We start from the raw sequence: 18,318 nt of genomic DNA on the forward strand, positions 1-18,318 counted from the left end.
ATATAACTGTTAAAGTGTCAGATTTTGAAGAATGATATTTTTGTGTATGTACATATTTTTATAACTTAAATAATTTTAAAGTAGGTTTTATTTTAATCTGTAGCAGGAACAATCAAGTAATTATAAATGAAATTGGTTTATAATTTTTGAATGACTGAATTTAACCAAACTATTTTGATTACACAATTAAAGTTTATATATATTAGGTAAACTGTTGGAACAGAACAAACGATATGATAATAACTCTTTGTTATTTCAGGCTCTGAATAATGCCCTGGAGACGTTCAACATTCCTCTGGAGATAGTTGATGGTTTTATTGGCAGTATTTCTGTTTCCATACCATGGTCTTCTCTACTGACCAGCAGTACTTCCATCGAGATCACAGGGCTGGAACTCACCATCCAGCCCAAACAGTGGGATGAGCAAGGTTAATCATTTCTTCTACATTATATGTCTTAAATATGAGCTCTACCTCTCCTCACATGTTTTGTATAGTCCATTTAGTCATCTGTGTTTCAGACGTAAAAAACACTGATCCATTAGTTCTCACTTTTATTGGGAAGATACAGTGTACATGTTACATGTAATATTTATTAATTTTATAGTGTGCTCTTTACTGCTTTTGCTTTTAGATGCTGAGTTTGAATATGTTCTCTTTTTTCCCACAACTGGTACAACATATCAAAGGCCATGGTATGTGCTGTCCTGCCTGTATGAAAATGTAGCGGATTTCCTCTGAGACTGTACATGTCAGAATCACCAAACGTTTGACATCCAACAGCCGATATTAATAAATCATTGTGCTGTAGTGGTGTCATTAAACAAAACAAACTTAGCTTTAATATATATTTTTTTTTCATCTCATTACATTCATAAATAATGATATGCAACAGACAGCCATTTTTCATAGCTATTTTCACCAGAATCTCTACCTACTATTTCTAGGGAAAACAAAAGAAAGAAAGAAATGTTTTATTTAACGATGCACTCAACACATTATTTTACGGTTATATGGCGTCAGACATATGGTTCAGGACCACACAGATTTTTTGAGAGGAAACCCGCTGTCGCCACTACATGGGCTACTCTTCCGATTAGCAGCAAGGGATCTTTTATTTGCACTTCCCACAGGCAAGATAGCACAAACCATGGCCTTTGTTGAACCAGTTATGGATCACTGGTCGGTGCAAGTGGTTTACACCTACCCATTGAGCCTTGCGGAGCACTCACTCAGGGTTTGGAGTCGGTATCTGGATTAAAAATCCCATGCCTCGACTGGGATTCGAACCCAGTACCTACCAGCCTGTAGACCGATGGCCTAACCACGACGCCACCGAGGTCGGTAGGGAAAACAATTTCACAATACTAGTTTACCAATTATATCAACTTAGTTTGATTTATGTTTATATTGTGGACTTTGTTTACATTAGCATTTCTGTTTAAGTTGACACAATCTCAAAGTCTCATCCAGTGACAATAGAATGTGTGACATATGTTTAATATGGCACTGTGTGTATACTGGTGCATTTCAGTATATTTCAAAATATTTAGTTGGGTCATTGAAAATTAAAAATGGTTGATACTTTTAATTTTTCCCATTTAAAATAACATAAAAAATTAATTATTAATATCAACACATTATAATATTAATATAATCTATTAATATTATAATGTGTTGATTTAAAACATATGTTAAAGGAAGGGACAATTAAGGCATTTGGCCTGGTATGCATATTCAACGATATATAATGCACATTATTGCTTAATATCAACAAGTATAATCGTATAATTAATTAATAAAACAGATAAATGTGACAGCTATTATATATAACGGGCGCAGCCATTTTGTACCATCCCAGTGAGTACGCCCTCTGGCTAACTGGTGGTTACGTAATACTTCACGTGTCACGTCAGGAATTAGTCTTTGAACTGAAGAGACAAAACATACCTGATTTTTGTGGATGCATCACAATGTTCTGTAATAATATCCATCCCAGTAAGTCAGCTTCAAGTATATATTATTTTTCAATACAAAATAAACCACCACTGTCAAAATGTTGAAATAATTGTATTATCTTTTGTACATAAATTAACCCACGTACTGAAATAATAATTGGAGTGTTTTCTTGGATAATTGGTCTTTTCTTTCCATGGCCTGTATCTGTGGTTCCTGATTGGCAGGTGTATATTTAGATTGTCTCCGGACTCTGTGTCTAGACACACTAAAAAGACTTGTCTCTTTTATTAAGATCAAAGGGTATTGTGTCATACCACGCGGATACCCCTCAAATCGTAATGGACATTATCAGCCGTCCTGCTTTATTACTGTAAGTTATTCTGTAAAACCCTTGATTAAATAGACTTTCAAATCTAAAATCACAAAACTGACTAATTACGTAGTCCCAAAGAAAAGAAAATTATCACTTGGGTATCGTGAGTGGTCGTTTTTGCTCGAACGTACCCTACCAATAGGCCTAATAATATGCTTTTTTTCTTTGGATTTTTTAAAAGAGAAAAATACTGTAACTCCATTTTGTTCTATTGATACAAATTGAAATATATTTAGTTAATTAGTTTATTATACTATCAAGTCATTTATGTTGTTTTACAAGTCAGGTTGATGAAAGTGAAGCACCTTGTCATAAATTAGAGCATTTGTTTACACTGTGCATAGAGGAGTTTGACGGAGCTGACGTCACTTCGCCCCAAGCTATACCACCAGACGTCACAAAAACAAAACAAAATGGCTGCCCCCAGTTGGCAGAAATAATCATGTTTTTTTATTAACTCTAAAATTAAGCGTTTTTCATTTGTTAAAGTGTCAGTATGTGTTGGTGGTCCGGGATTGCATCTTTCCAACACATAAGGCTCTTGTTTGAGTTTACTCTCCCTTTAATGATCACAGAAACAAATCATCAAAAAGGTCATGGAAAATTCCTTTAAAAAGTAATGGAATTTGTTCAATATCAAAGTGTATGAACTCTGTATTAGACTGATATAGTTTCAAGATTTTAATATATGGACTAGATTAAACATGATGTAATTTGTGTTTTTTCAGGAGCAACTCTGGACACGTTGTCGATGATAAACAGCATGAGTATGACCTCCAGTCTGCAGCTCGCGGAAGAGGTCCTCCGGTCGGAAAAAACAACCGAGGGAAACATTAGTGAAGTGGATCCTTTTGAAGGGGTGCAGATCTTCGCACAGGCTATTGATACAGGTAAAGCAATTCAAGGGGTGCAGATCTTCGCACAGGCTGTTAATACAGGTAATGCAATTCAGTGGGTACAGATCTTCACACTGGCTATTGATACAGGTAATGCAATTCAAGGGGTGCAGACCTTCACACTGGCTATTGATACAGGTAATGAACTTCAAGGGGTGTAGATCTTCACACAGGCTATTAATACAGGTAATGAACTTGAAAGGGTGCAGATCTTCACACAGGCTATTGATACAGGTAAAGAACTTCAAGGGGTGCAGATCTTCACACAGGCTATTGATACAGGTAATGAACTTCAAGGGGTGCAGATTTTCACACAGGTAATGAAGCCCCATTTTCATAAGAATTAAAAAGTTTAGATTCAAAGCTTTTGTAAACTCTAACCCATACAACTCTGGTCTTTGAAGTTTTTACTAGCACAGGATGTGTTAAAATATTTTTAAAAAGAAGCCTATTTGGTTTGTGCATTCAGTATGTAATTGCTGTCATCCAAGCGATTTGTTAGTCTTAAGTTGTACGTGTTATACTGTGAAACTCCTCTAAACCAGATACCCAGTGCAACCAAGTAAAAAGATATCCGGTTTAGAGAGGTTCTTTTTTATGCTGCTATTTAAAAATATTTGTTAAAACATCCAGTTTTGAGGCAATTTCAGTTTACAGAGTGTTCAGTTTTGAGGACTTTCACTGTGCTAAACACTGACATTTGTTTGGCTGTTTTCAGTTTTATCCCGAATCAAGATGTCATTTTCTGGTACAACAATCCGTCTTGAACACCTGCCCAATGAAGCTGATAAGGGAGTGGCTCTAGAGGTCAGAATTGACAGGTCTGATACTTTCTTACCTTTTTAATTAATTCAGATGATCAAACAAATTTTTAAGAGAAAAAAAACTTGAGTTATAATTATAACAAAATTATATAGACATATAAATGTACAGATCTAACAACAAACAAAACATCTTAATGGATGAATCATCATCTCACCTACAGTGTGTCATCATTTATCATGACTGCGTAAAGTTTGAATTATAACATTACTGTACTGTTCTCTGTGGTTTCTAATTTGTATTTAATAACAAATTAGTCAAATGATCTGTAAATTGCATACATTTTTGTTTGTTTTTTGTTCGTGGGACCACAGTTTTAATGTTAAGAAATAGACTTTTATGTCTAACATACAGAGTGACATATTACCTTGTTTGACACCCAATGGCTGATCCCTATTATTGTGCTGGGGTGTCGTTAAACATTTGTTCATTCATTTATTGAACTGAAAATATATAATATTATAAGTATTTGACAATCCCCAGGATGGATTATTTTGATGACATGGCCACTGAGCAGAATGTCGAGGAACAGACGGAGGAGCAAGGCAGTCCTGTTGATGACCCGAGTCTGGGACACCTCAATGAACCCGCGGCCTTCGTCCACAAAAACATCCACGTCGTCGGCATCACATTCTACTTCGACAACGTCTTCTGCAACCCGTCAGGATCTCTATCTACCACAGATAGCTCTACTAAGGTTGGTGGTTTTTATTTGTGAGCATATTAGATAATTAATCACCAGCTACTGGATGTCAGTCGTATGATAATTCTTACACATTGTCTTGAGAGGAAACACACAACATTTTTCTATTAGCACCAATGGATCTTTTGTATGCAGGTTTCCCCACAGACAAGACCACATATACCACATCATCTGATACACCAGTCGTGGGGCACTAGTTTAAGATTGATCCAATGCAGCCACATGGAAATTGACAGGGATTGAACCTTTACAAACTAATGATACTTGTAAATGATAAAAATATGTATTAGGTCCTCAGCAATTTAGTGGTTATAAAAATAAACACATGTATTGTTTATTGAATTGCAGATTTTTGAGTCTACAGCCAACTCTCTGTACACTAGTTCCTCCGAGGTGCCACTGCAGATGTCACAAGTTACCACTCAGCCCAAGTCATTAGGGTCTTTACCACTGAGTGGTTCCCAGCCCATCCAGATAGCTGTGTTGACAGGGAAACAGGAGCTGAAGGTTCAGCTGAAGCAACAGGATGCCTTGCCAGGGCCAAAGGTTGGTTAGCAGACTTTGCCCTGAAAACAATTTTAGGGGAGTGATTAATTGCTCCCATAACATAGATTATTAGCCATTTAAGATATTACCATGTTGATACCAAATAAATTTACATGTTAAGGGGAGCTAAAAATACTTTCCATGAACTATTGTTAGGATGGGGAGCGAGACTGATTGCTCCCCATAAATGGTGAGATCCAAGGTACATCTTGTATTTTCCCATGTGTTATGCAAACCTTTGACATCAGTTCCCAGAAAGAGAAAAAAAACGTGTACCAATCTGTCATGTACTTTTTTATGGTTCCATACCAACCATATTATAAAAATCTAAAAAAGATTCAGATTCATTAATAACCTTGTTGGCTCGAACACCTTTGCGTGGCCATAATGTGTTTGACGAATTGACTACCGTAAATTATTGAATAGATGGCCTGCCTTGAATAGAAACCTGCCTTGATTAGAGGCCGGATCTCAGAGCGTCGCGAAATAAATAGAAGCCTGCCTAGTTCTGCTATTTAGGGACATAATCATAATTTCAAATATTGAATGTTCCAATACTTATGTTACAGTTTAATTATTATATTATTTTTGTATATTTATAAGTACATGTATATGTTCTGTTGCAACTTAACAAATTTATTTTTACTGTCTGTCATTTCAGCTTGAACTGGTGTGTCAGTTTGGAGCCTTTCACCTGCTGTTGTCTCCCAGTCAGTTTCACGGGATTCTCGAGCTGGCTGGTGGTCTCGCAGCTCCAGGTATGTTAGACAATAAACCCATTATTGGGTGTATACTACCAAATCAAATCCCATAGACGTCAGTAGTACCGTATTTGACCGGAAATAAGCCCATGTCTTTAAATAAGCCCCCCTCCGTTTTGATAGCATTTAAGAAATTAGGCCCTCATTCGTAAATAAGCCCATCCCCAACTTCATCACCTTATAAATAACATAAAATTGCAAGTTTGCTCAAAGTTCATTTAAAAGGTCATACCTCCTGCAGATAATTAAACACAAATGTAACACAATATTTTACCACCAGTGAGATTTAGCAGTCTAACAATAACAGTGTGTAACATTGTTTTCAATTTCATGCCTGCAGTATTTCTCTGAAGTGCCCAAGTATAAACTAAAAACCAATGTCTATTTTTACCACCACACTGAGTCCGCAGTTAATGCTAATTAAGCAAATACCTTATTCTGATTGGCTAAGAACAATGACCTTAGATTGACAATTCTTTGTAGTGTGTATACGCTATTGAGTTTGTTGTTAATTGCTGTTGTTTTAAGTCTTCTCAGCATTAAATTTTGGATGTAAATAAACAGCACTGGTAAGTAATTGTATCATAGAAGATGTGTTTAGATTTTTTTTTTTTTTTTAAACAATATTTATTAACGTTTAACGTTTGCGATTGACCAACAGGCAGAGTTACACAAATCCGCTAGGCCGACGCCCGTGGCTAGTGGTTTTTAAGTTTGGGCTAGTGAGAAAGGCAAAACCACTAGTCCCTGTGGGCTAGTGGTTTCCCTCCTCCTCTCGTCATCGCGGGTTTTTTTTCTTTCTTTCTTTCTTTTTCTCTCGGCTGAAATTTCGTTTAATAAATTTGATTGTGACGTTTGTCATCGAATAATATCAACAACGCAATCAGTATATAATAATAATCCACTTGAGCTAGGTCTGCAAACTGCAGTAACATGCTATCTCTACATCGTCACAGTTACATCATGCATTGTTTACCTTTCCCTTTCAAGTTTCTGGCACAGGAAATAAAGTCTAATGACATGCGTGTTTTGATTGGTTAGACACGTCACGTGGTAGTTAATCTCGCACATATGTTTTAGGCTAAGAACTTGGAAATCACCAATCGCGACGACAGGTTAATCTCAATCAAGTAAACCCCAGCCATGCTTTGAATTTCAGTGTTTGTTTTATTTACCTATTGTTTTCTAATTTAACACTTCGCTAACATGTGGTTATCGGCAATCAGGAAAACAATTTACTTTAATGGTAACCGCATATGCAATGACTCGGCTTGGCCTATTACGTGTAGCGGTTTGGATAATACGTCACAGCTGCCGATACAAGATAATACCTTTTTTGTTCATCAATTAACAACGGATTAGATGTCGCCGTTATATTCTTTTGATATCGGTCTGACAGGGAATAATGCCCTGTATTTGGCATCACCGTTCCTGGCGACATAAATAGTAGGCCCTAAATATATAACCAACTACCAAATACACTGAACCATCTATTACTGTGTGTCACACTGTTGTACCCTCATTTAAATTTAATTATTTTGATAGTGCTTTTAGATACCAACCAAGAGTTTGCTCAGTTATATTTCCCCGGGGGAGGGCAAAAACAAAAACGGGACAATGACGATGGATCACACTTGACAATAAACAAAACGTACGACACGACAAAAAACTGAAAGTTACAACATGATTTAAGTGTTTGTTTTATTTTACTGTTATACTCGTAAATGTGTAATGTTACAAAAATTATATAAAAATCCAGTTATAATTGATCAGGAATTTGGGCTAGTGCTTTATCTTGGTGGGCTAGTGGTTTTCACAAACCCACTAGCCCTGTGGCTAGTGACTTTTCAAAATATTTGTCATACTCTGATAAGGTCTCTCCCTACAATTTCATAAACATCTCGCAACAATGAAGTCATTAATTGTATGTTATGCTACAAAACACTTCATTCTTTACTGTGAGCATATACAAAATTTGGAATAAAGATGATTTCCCCACACTTCTTGAGTTGCAGGATAAAAACAATAACAGGTTAATGACATAGGGTATTGGCTTTATTCTGTTCAGGACAATTTTGGAGTTCCTCATTGTTACATTCACATGATAAAGCCAATAACCTGTATCATTAAGTTATTTTTTGCAGTCCTCAATGTAACCATAACTTTTCCTCTAGCAACCTGCAGAGGTGGCAGGTTTACAAAAAGATCCAGCAAGGATAAGCCGATGAGAGAGAGTGATTTCCAGCGTGTGGAGCGCGAGTTACAGAGTCACCTGCAGTCAACTCGTCTGGGACAGAACCGGAGTCCTGTCTCATTACACTCAGATTTATACAGTGACGAGTCGGTGATGCAGTCAGTAGGTAGGTATTATTACTGAAGTAGCATTGTGGTTCAAGTGGCATTGTTTATCTTTGCTACAACAAGATTAATTTGTTTTGGGTTTATTATTTTTCAAAATCAGTTTATTACTCCCAAATCACTGCCTTGAGATTGTGGTCTTGCAGATGTGTCTCTCTTTCTCTCTCTCTGTCTCTCTCTGTGTCTTTCTGTCTGTCTGTCTCTCACTCTCTGTCTGTCTGTCTGTCTGTCTCTCTCTCTCTCTCTCTCTCTCTCTCTCTCTCTCTCTCTCTCTCTCTCTCTCTCTCTCTCTCTCTCTCTCTCTCTCTCTCTCTCTCTCTCTCTCTCTCTCTCTCACTCACTCACTCACTCACTCACTCACTCACTCACTCACTCACTCACTCACTCACTCACTCACTCTCATTTTCTCACTCTCACTCTCACTCTCGGTAGTATCATGGTATTAATATAGTACCTATAATGACGTCATTAACAGTTTTCAATCATTCCGACAGTAAGCACGGATTACATCTAGTTATATAATAATATTAACATTATTGTAAATTTGATGATTTGTTTAACATGCATGATTATTATCCAGGGTTAGATCTAATCAATTAGTGTACTAGGGGAGTCAGTAGCTCATAATAAGAAATATGATAATCTAAAATTGACAGACTAACTGCTTTGGGTTGACCAACTATGCTGGTAGTTTATTAATACTATCAGGATAAGTTGTTGTAGAATCCTATTTCCTATCTTTGTTTTTCAACATAATGTTAGTCAGTCAACCATGAAGATCACATTGAATCTCTTTGCAATTTGATTTTCATATGACAATTAAAATAACAAAATATTTTAACCAAGTATTAATTAATTGTACTACACCCGTGATATAGGGTCTTGTCTCAAGCAGTATTTGTTTAAGGAATACTACTGGAAGGTTTTGTAAACTTAGTGGCTGTGGTGAGAATGATGCCTTGTATGTATTGATGTGTTGATTTCGTTCTACAGGAGAGCTCCAGGAAGAGGAGCTGTACTTGTCGACCCACAGCCACAAAGAAAGAAGCTTGTCTGACATGGAGTGTTCCATCTCCAGCAACTACAGCGGCAGCACTGCCCGCACCAGCAGCACTGTCACGTGTTAGTATCTCAGATTGAGAAAACGTAGCAATCCATGTGTCAAGCACCTCTAAATAGTGTATTTTATGTTGGGGTGTTGTTAAACGTTCCTTCAACTAGTCATTCATCCCTTCATATTCATTCATTCATCCATCCATGTTGTAAATAATACATTCATTATTTTACTTCTCAAACCTTGACATGGTCAGATTGTGCTGGGGATAATATATGTATTTTAAAAAACCCACTAAATATAAACACACACACACACACATTAAAACACCCACAAAAACCCCCAGCAATATCATAATAGGCATACACGTTTCAATTCCAACAGAATATGTCGTCTGTGAATGGCATTAAATATTAGTAAACTCTGTTCTAACAGACCAGATAGCTGATATATTTAAGAATTGTCTGTTATTTCGTTGATGTTCATCAGGGTATGAACCAAAAAAACCATCCGCAAACTGTGTCAATTGGCGAAGCGGTTCTGACATAAGTTTGCGGATGATTATTTTTGTTCATACCTTATGAACATAAAAAACAACAGACAATACTCATAATTAAATTTGAATTATACTTGCTAATAATAACATTAAAACTTCATACTTTATTTTTGGTGCATAAACAGTAACGCTCAATAAGACAATTTGCCCATATAAAATAATGTCATTAGACATGACGTTCCCTAATGACATAATTTTTACATTAATCGAGTAATGAACGAACGCAGCACCACACCCTTAAAAAAAGCAAAAAAAAAAAAAGGGGGGGTGGGTATATTGTTGTGTGTTGGTAGACTGTGAAAAGACCTACTCCTTATTTTGCCTACAAAAAAGTGCATACGAAATACAAGCAGATTTGTCTTTTAATTGAACTGAAGATGTTATCGGTCTGACATTCACGGGCAGTTCCGGTTTTGCTGAACCGATCAAAGTTTTAATATTATTATTTTAATAAAGATTTAAAGATGTACGAAAAACAATAAAGATGTTTGTAAAGTGATCCCCTAATGTCGGATAATTTATTTTTTTCCATCTTCATCGAATGAATCGATCGCTGTGATAAAATATTATCGCCAGCTGATAAAAAAAAAAATAGTTTCGTTTTTGTAAAGGCGGTGTACATATTATTTGGCATCCAAGATAAATGATTTTAATGATAAACACTACTACTTCCGTTATTTTTATAAGCAGTGATATCCCCCAAAATTAAAAGTTTACAATATTTTATAAAGAACTACTGAATAAACAGAATGACAGAGTAAAACATCATCAGTTACAACCAATTACATCTGCAATTGAGGACAAAATAACAGACGATAGTTAGTGGAAACAAAAGACACAATGACCGTTCTGAGCACGCGACAAATTTGGCGACAAATAAGTGGGGGATTTTTTTAATCGGAAATTGCCGAATCCGTAAAAAATAAAAATGTTTTCATTGCTCAAATAAAATATAACTTTTATTGTCTGTATTAAACATACAAATGGATACAGGTATGGGACAAAATAGAGGCTGTTAAAAATAGTTAAATTACGTTACAGTAACTGTCGTAAATGTTTTGTCAATTGCTTTTTCGTACACAACATGGCTTGTTTCCTTTGATGTCCAGTGTGCAGACTGATCATTGTGTTTTTTACGTGTGGAAAAAAGTGTGCATTTGGAAATAGCGGCGATAGGTGCTGTAAAATATAGTAGGGTGTTGGAAAATAAAGAGGGGCGCAGAAAAATAAAGGAGGGCGGAGAACGTGAAAGGAGGGCAGCAAAATGCAATAGAGGGGTGGACCGCCCCGCTTAAATGGAGCAGCGAGGACACAGACTAATAGAAGACTTTAAGACTGATCATATGCAACCATGTGGGTTACAAAAATCACACTCGAAGTGGTATAAAGTTTGATACTAACATGAGGCTTGCCTCTGGGTACTTTTTTTATATATCCCACATAATTGCATATATTAGACATATTTAACTATTTAATTTCAGCTTATCAAAGAAGTGAAGTTGCTGGATTGACATCTAGACGAAGTCCATCAGTTCCAAAATCAAAAGGTAATCATTACTTTTTACTTCTTGATATCTTATTCAAGAAACGATTCATATTTCTTTTATTTTAAAATCTATTTCCAAGCACAAATGATTGGTAGGAAAAAACTAATAGGTCTTAAAGTCGGAAAAACATGTATTTGTTTATACATTCAGAATTAGTATTTTTTGCAGTTATGCAGTTAGAGGCAGAACTTTGCCCAATGGTAAAGTTGTCACCTCATGAACAAAAGATCTAAGATTGATCCCTATCGATGGGCTCACTGGGCTATTTTTCATTCCAACCAGTGTTCTACAACTGATGTAGCAATCAAAACGAGTGACCCATGGCGTGATGGCAGCAGATTTCCTCTCTAATTATCTGATTGTGTGGTTCTTGACCATATGTCCAGTGCCATATAACCATAAATAAAAATGTCTTGAGTGCATTGTTAAATGAAAAAAAAATTCCTTCTTTCTTCCTTTTGCAACTAAATAAATATTATAAATTATATATTTTGCAAATAAAGCCATTAGCACTATGGATAGATAATTTAAGAGTTACTGCCCATTACATAGTTTTAACCCTTTCAGACTCGTTAACCCATTGTCTTCAAAGTGCCCCAGGAATTGATATATTCGACAGTTAAACAAAGGATACATTTACAGATGGTTTTTTGATGATAACTTATTTATTATTCATAGTAGAAGACTGGTTCAAGCATATTTGTAAACGTAAGTAAGTTTTCTATGAGAAGGAGCTCATTATTATACATACAGTGAAACCCCACCTAACGACCACCCCGATTCTAAGACCACCCCACTAAACAGACCACTTTTTAGAAGACCCGAATATTTCCTTCATATTTAATAGTAAAAATTACCCGGTATTCAGACCACCCCGCTATTGCGGATTACGACCAGTAAAGTCAGTCCCGGTCGTCGTTTTGCGTATATTTCGACCCCGCCAGTGCGACCAAATTACGATATCAATACCTCATATTTGTTCATTCCCAAGGCTGTTCAACAATAACTGATCTAAATTTAATGCTTGCTTTGTTTTAGCCGAGACTGGAACAGGTAACAGGAAGTAAAGTAAACACCAATGTTCTGTCTTTTGAAATGAATTAAAACTGTTAAAGAGAGATACACGTTTAAGTCGTTGAAAAACCGCCCATCGCAATCTGTTCACATAACCAACTTTCAGTTTCCGGAAAACATTGTAACTGATTAATATTAATGAAGCGATGTAACGCGCTGATTGGCTGCAAGCCAGTCATCAGACTGTAGAGCCGACACTCATTCGGATTACGAGAACAGCCGTTCCACGCGTCAATTAAAGAGCATTGTAACCAATAAACTGTCTATACAAATTGCAATAGCCATTCCAGCGGAAAGTCGCTATATTCACGTTTGATGTTGAAAGAAACGATACAGGTCAGAAGTCGGCATGACACGTGTTTAATGCTTATGTACCTGTTGTTCGAAGATACAGCCTAAATCTACCGAGTCTAATAAAATGTGTTAATGATAATTAGGACACAATAGAATAAATTTACCGACTAATTCACTAGGAAACAAAAGAAGTGTTGTTATCTGTTATTGAGATGTGTAATGACTGAGGCCACAAAGTGAGTTTTTTTTAAATTTTTATTTGACCCTGTCGAAGTGAGGTAAACGGTAAACACTACGAATGCCGTATTTCTTCCATTATATCGGCAGAGGTAATATTAACGTTTGAAATGGGTACCCCCAAAAAGGTTAAATCACGCTGTGAATTGACTTTGAAACAAAAAGTTACTTTAATAAATGACAGTCCAGGAAAAAGTCAACGCACGCTTGCAGAGAAATTCGGTATCGGAAAAACTCAAGTACAGTTAATATTGAAAAGAAAGGCAGAGATTTTGAATGGCTACGAGAAAAATAAAGATAATGATCGAAAACGTTTATGTGTACGTTCTCCCGTAGAACAGCTGAATACATTAATGTGGGAATGGTTTCAATGCATGCACGGTATAGATGTACCGATTTCAGGCCCCATGTTAAAAATGAAAGCTTTTTAATATGCAACTGAACATGGAATTGCAGAAAGTGAGTTTAAGGCTTCAAATGGCTGGTTAAACAAATTCAGGCAACGACACAATATAGCCTTTGGAATAATCAGTGGAGAAAGTGCCAGCGTTTCAGACGAGGATGTCGCAAAGTGGATGGAAAAGTTGCCTGACATTGTTTCGGGTTACGCTTCATGTGACATTTATAACATGGACGAGACTGGACTGTTTTATCGGGCTCTACCTGACAAAACATTACGAGTACGGGGTGAAGAATGCAAAGGTGGCAAAAAATCCAAAGATCGAATAACTGTAGCCTTGTGTGTAAATATGGAAGGTCACTTCGACAAGCCACTTGTGATTGGAAAGGCAGCTAAACCACGTTGTTTTCGGAACATAAACGTTGCCCGTCTTCAAGTGACATGGAAATCGAACAAGAAAGCCAGGATGACAGGATTCCTGTTCACAGAATGGATAAAGGACTTTGATAAACGCATGAGACTATCAAAACGTAAGGTTTTACTTCTTCTTGATAATGCCACTTCACATGCCAGTACAAAATTAACAAACGTGAAAGTCGTGTTTCTTCCTGCCAATACAACGTCGAAATTGCAGCCACTAGACCAAGGCATTATCCAGGCTATGAAGATGGGTTATAGAAAACGGCTTCTCAGATCAGTGATAGCTCGACTGGACAGTGAAGAAAATGTCAGCTCAGCTGATGTTGCAAAAAGTGTCTCTGTGTTGGATGCTGTACAGTGGTTGAAAGCTGCAGTTAAAGATGTGAGAACGAAAACTGTGAAGCGATGTTTTGCAAAGGCTGGTATTCGCAGTGCTGCCACGCCAACAAATGAAGATGATGATTCCGATGATGATGTGCCCCTAAGTGAACTTCGTGAGCTAGTTGTCATGGCAAATGGTAGACTTGAGATAGATGATCCCATGAGTGTTGAGGAATATTCAAACATGGACTTTGATTTGCCCGTTTGTGAGAATTTAGAAGAAGACTGGGAGGATACACTAGTGCACAGAATCAATGGAAAGGAAAGTGAGGAAAATGGGAATCATCTGTAAATGACAGCGATGATGACGACAAAACTGAGGGTAGCTTGATTATCAACCACCAAGATGCGCTTAAGTGGCTAAGAGAGATTAGTATGTTCTGTTTGACAAAAGAGATTGATGGTGTCCCAGAATTGATGCAGAAAGCACAAGAGGAACTTGAAACTCGGGCTGTTCATGTTAAGTGTTCATCTAAGCAGTCAACAATAGACACGTTTTTTAACTAAGATCCAGAGTTCACACATGCATACTGATTGACTTTATATACATGTACATTTTTAATTTTCATTTTCTTAGTGCTCAGTTATATTGTACGGTTCATTTCATGTTGACAAATATATTATATAATTCAAATAAATATTTGTAGTACATTTCTTTTGTTGTTTTTTTTATCACTTTATACACAACACAATTAAAACTTTAAAAACCTTCTAAATGTTAGTAATTCGGTAATAGGACCACCCCACTATTAAGACCAATTTTCATAAGTCCCACAGGTGGTCTTAATAGAGGAGTTTCACTGTATATAGAGGTATATTAAACAAAATCACTGGTTATAAAAACATACCAAATTTCTATGAAAATGTGTAAATGAATAAACCCATTTAGAAAATGTTCCCGACCACGTGCAAATCTCGAAAGTTGTATGTCATCTTGAATTCGTAATAATATTTCAACTAGTGGAATTCCATCGGAATTATCACTGTTTCATTACGATAAAACATCACTATCGCGGTAATTTTCCGTGAAGGTCGTATTATAGAAAATGGATGTCGCCATTGTAGTTAACAGAACACTTATACCAAATAGGCTGAAAAGTAACACTTCTACAGGATGTTGTTGTTAGCACTGTGACAAATTTGGTTGTAAATACAAACTGAAAACACACAACGGGATTGCCCGTTCTGTAGTTTGAACGGTGATTTTTTTTTTAACGGAATTTCCCATTCCATAGTCGGAAAGGGTTAAGTTGCTTACAGGTCCAACCGGAGGGGAATGTAGGTTTCGTCTCTGTCCTGTCTGTCCATCCCTCCATCCATCCATCTGTCCTACATATAGTTTTCTTTTCTACTTCACATGGCCTCAAACAAATGCATATTCCCCTAAGGATAGCAGTCTGGTCCGAACATCCCAACAGCCAATTATATGGCCTAAAATTCTTAAGATATTTAACCGAACATTTGTGTATAGCTTTATCATGAACTGTTACAGATCAAGTTTGGCTTTCTAGGTGATTTACCCATTTTTGACAGATTTATGGCCCTTGAACTTAGGAGATACGAATATTTGAATACCCTTCGGGAATGCTATAACCAAATAGTCTTTATATATTTAAAGATAAATAGATGGTAATCTAATTTTTGAATTTCATTAATGTCATTTACCCCATTAGTCAGGTAGCCTGGGTTGAGAGTGAAGTTTGCTATAGTTATAAATAGAAATGCATTTTAAACTGATATTTCTTCACAACTTTACACCATTTCCAGCTAAATTTGGTGATTAGTGTCCTTGACCCATGGAGAAACAAAATCATTAATTTGATCATTCCGACCCCCCACCCCACCCCTCTTGTAAAATGGGAATCTTGCATTCCATGAGACTGGTAGATCGGGTCAACAATACATTCAGGTGACTATTTAGGCCCATGAGCCTCTTGTTATACTTCATTCTTCTCATTTAGATTGTTGACTTGAAATTAATGCGATCATAATATTAATGCAAAAAATTCAAGTTTTTGTTATTCACATTAATAATATTAAGCATTTCTTTCTTTCTTTTTTATATATGTGTCCCACGTTATTTAAACAAAAACAAAAACAAACAAACTGGAAAACAATTTATTGTAGGCGAGACAGACTAATTGTCGAATGGTCCAGTAAGCTATGTGTCACTCGCTAGTGAAACAAACAAAGATTAAAATTCTAATACATTTATAAAATAACTGGAGCAAAATTCATCGTAGATGAGACAGACTAACTGTCCAGTTGTCTAGCAAGATGTCAGTCACGTGTGAGGATTGCAGGGTCTTTGGCCAGTGGCCACCCTGTCAAAAACCGACACGATCTTTCGCAGGTTTTAGCAAGCTAATATTGTGGTTGACCATTTCTTTGTCTTCACTGTTCTAGTTCAGCCTGCAACTTTGTTGGCATACAGTTGTAATAGTACATGTATGCCAGATGTTTAGCCAGGTTTAGGTAACTATACATGTTACGTAAATGATTGCCACAAAAGTATGCTTTCAGTTGATCTCACCAAAAACAACAGGGACTAAGCAGGTTAACTGTCATGTTAGTGAGTTGATCTTATTTTGGAGATGCCTGTAACTTGAATGTACACAGATGTGTGTTATTATTGTCCGAACCAAATTGTTAACAACTACGAAAAATTACTCTCCTACCTTTAATTGCCGTTAGATTTCCTCCAAAGTTTGTCCAGACAGAAATCTTGAAAAACCCCATTACAATGACACAGATTCCACATACCAGATGATAACTATGTCATCTATATCGACTCCGCTGAGAGCGCATAGGGCAAAAAGCATGTACTTTTGTGCCAGCTGCCATTTTGATTTTTTTGGAATATTCTTCAAGAGGGGTGAAAGGATAGGACTTAATCTAACAACGTCATAACATGTTATGATATAAAAGCAAACGTGATGACATCATATTATTTATTATTATTTTTTATTATTATTAATTTTTTTTTAATGATACCACTAGAGATCATTGATTTCATATTAATTGTGTCACATACTTTGGAGGCTTTCACCCCTCTTGAAGAGTATTCCATAAAGAAGCAACATGGTAGACGGCAGAAAACTGCATGTATTTTTGCCTATGCAATCTCAGCAAAGACGATATCGGCGACATCATTGCAGTCTCGTGTGTGGAATCTGTATATTTGTAGTGGGTTTTTTGCAATTTGTGTCTGGACAAATTTTGGAGGAAATCTAACAGCAATTAAAGGTAGGAGAGTAATTCTTTGTAGTTGTTAACAATTTGGTTCGGACAATAGGAAAGTAATATTTCAAAGGGAGGCCACTCACATTAATTTCATGTCGCATTTTAGTCTGCCCACCGTCACTCATATTAATTTAGGGACACGTTAATTTCAGGATCTACAGTGGTACCTTTTTCATTATTTTCCTCCTCTTTTTTTTTTTTTCTTTTTTTTTGTAGATGCGCTACAGAAGTTACTAGATGACCCATCAGCTGAGCTGAGTCGTCACCATCTGAAGATCAGTTTCATATCTGTAAACATCCTGCATGAAAACCCCACCTCCACCCCAGGAGACCACTTCTGTCCCGACATACCTGCATCGGAGAAACTGAAGAAAATGTCAGAAATATTTTTCAACAAGGTCAAAGTGATTCCATTTGCTGGACTGACCTCATTAACACATTTACGGGACAAGTTTTCAGAGGCGTTGCCTTACGATCATTTAGGGTAAGTTATTTGGCTCATTTTTGTGTGGACCTCCTGTTATTCTGAAGGTCTGTGACTCTGAAATATCATCAGTAATGTACATCATAAATGTTATGTTACTTCATGGCAGTTGTCCATTTGTTATTTCATGTGTTCATGTACGTGGGACTGCAACATGTCTTCATTCCATGGTTAGGGTTTGGGTCAGGTTTAGTACTCTTGGAGTAGTGGA

General features: G+C 36.5%; 1 protein-coding gene across 3 annotated transcripts in view; it reads left to right on the forward strand.

Moving 5' to 3' along the window:
* The window catches only part of LOC121371346 (autophagy-related protein 2 homolog A-like), a 97,254-nt gene that overhangs the window by 4,836 nt on the left and 74,100 nt on the right, over nucleotides 1-18,318 (forward strand). For all 3 annotated transcript variants that reach the window (XM_041497163.1, XM_041497164.1, XM_041497165.1), the window contains exons 2-11: nucleotides 260-428; nucleotides 3,060-3,221; nucleotides 3,946-4,048; nucleotides 4,533-4,746; nucleotides 5,101-5,298; nucleotides 5,960-6,056; nucleotides 8,234-8,419; nucleotides 9,411-9,539; nucleotides 11,509-11,574; nucleotides 17,840-18,107. In XM_041497163.1, the coding sequence (XP_041353097.1) occupies nucleotides 260-428; nucleotides 3,060-3,221; nucleotides 3,946-4,048; nucleotides 4,533-4,746; nucleotides 5,101-5,298; nucleotides 5,960-6,056; nucleotides 8,234-8,419; nucleotides 9,411-9,539; nucleotides 11,509-11,574; nucleotides 17,840-18,107 (1,592 nt within the window). The remainder of the gene's footprint in view (nucleotides 1-259; nucleotides 429-3,059; nucleotides 3,222-3,945; nucleotides 4,049-4,532; nucleotides 4,747-5,100; nucleotides 5,299-5,959; nucleotides 6,057-8,233; nucleotides 8,420-9,410; nucleotides 9,540-11,508; nucleotides 11,575-17,839; nucleotides 18,108-18,318) is intronic.

This window comes from Gigantopelta aegis, chromosome 4, assembly GCF_016097555.1.
Source record: "Gigantopelta aegis isolate Gae_Host chromosome 4, Gae_host_genome, whole genome shotgun sequence".
In the NCBI taxonomy this organism is placed as follows: Eukaryota; Metazoa; Mollusca; class Gastropoda; order Neomphalida; family Peltospiridae; genus Gigantopelta; species Gigantopelta aegis.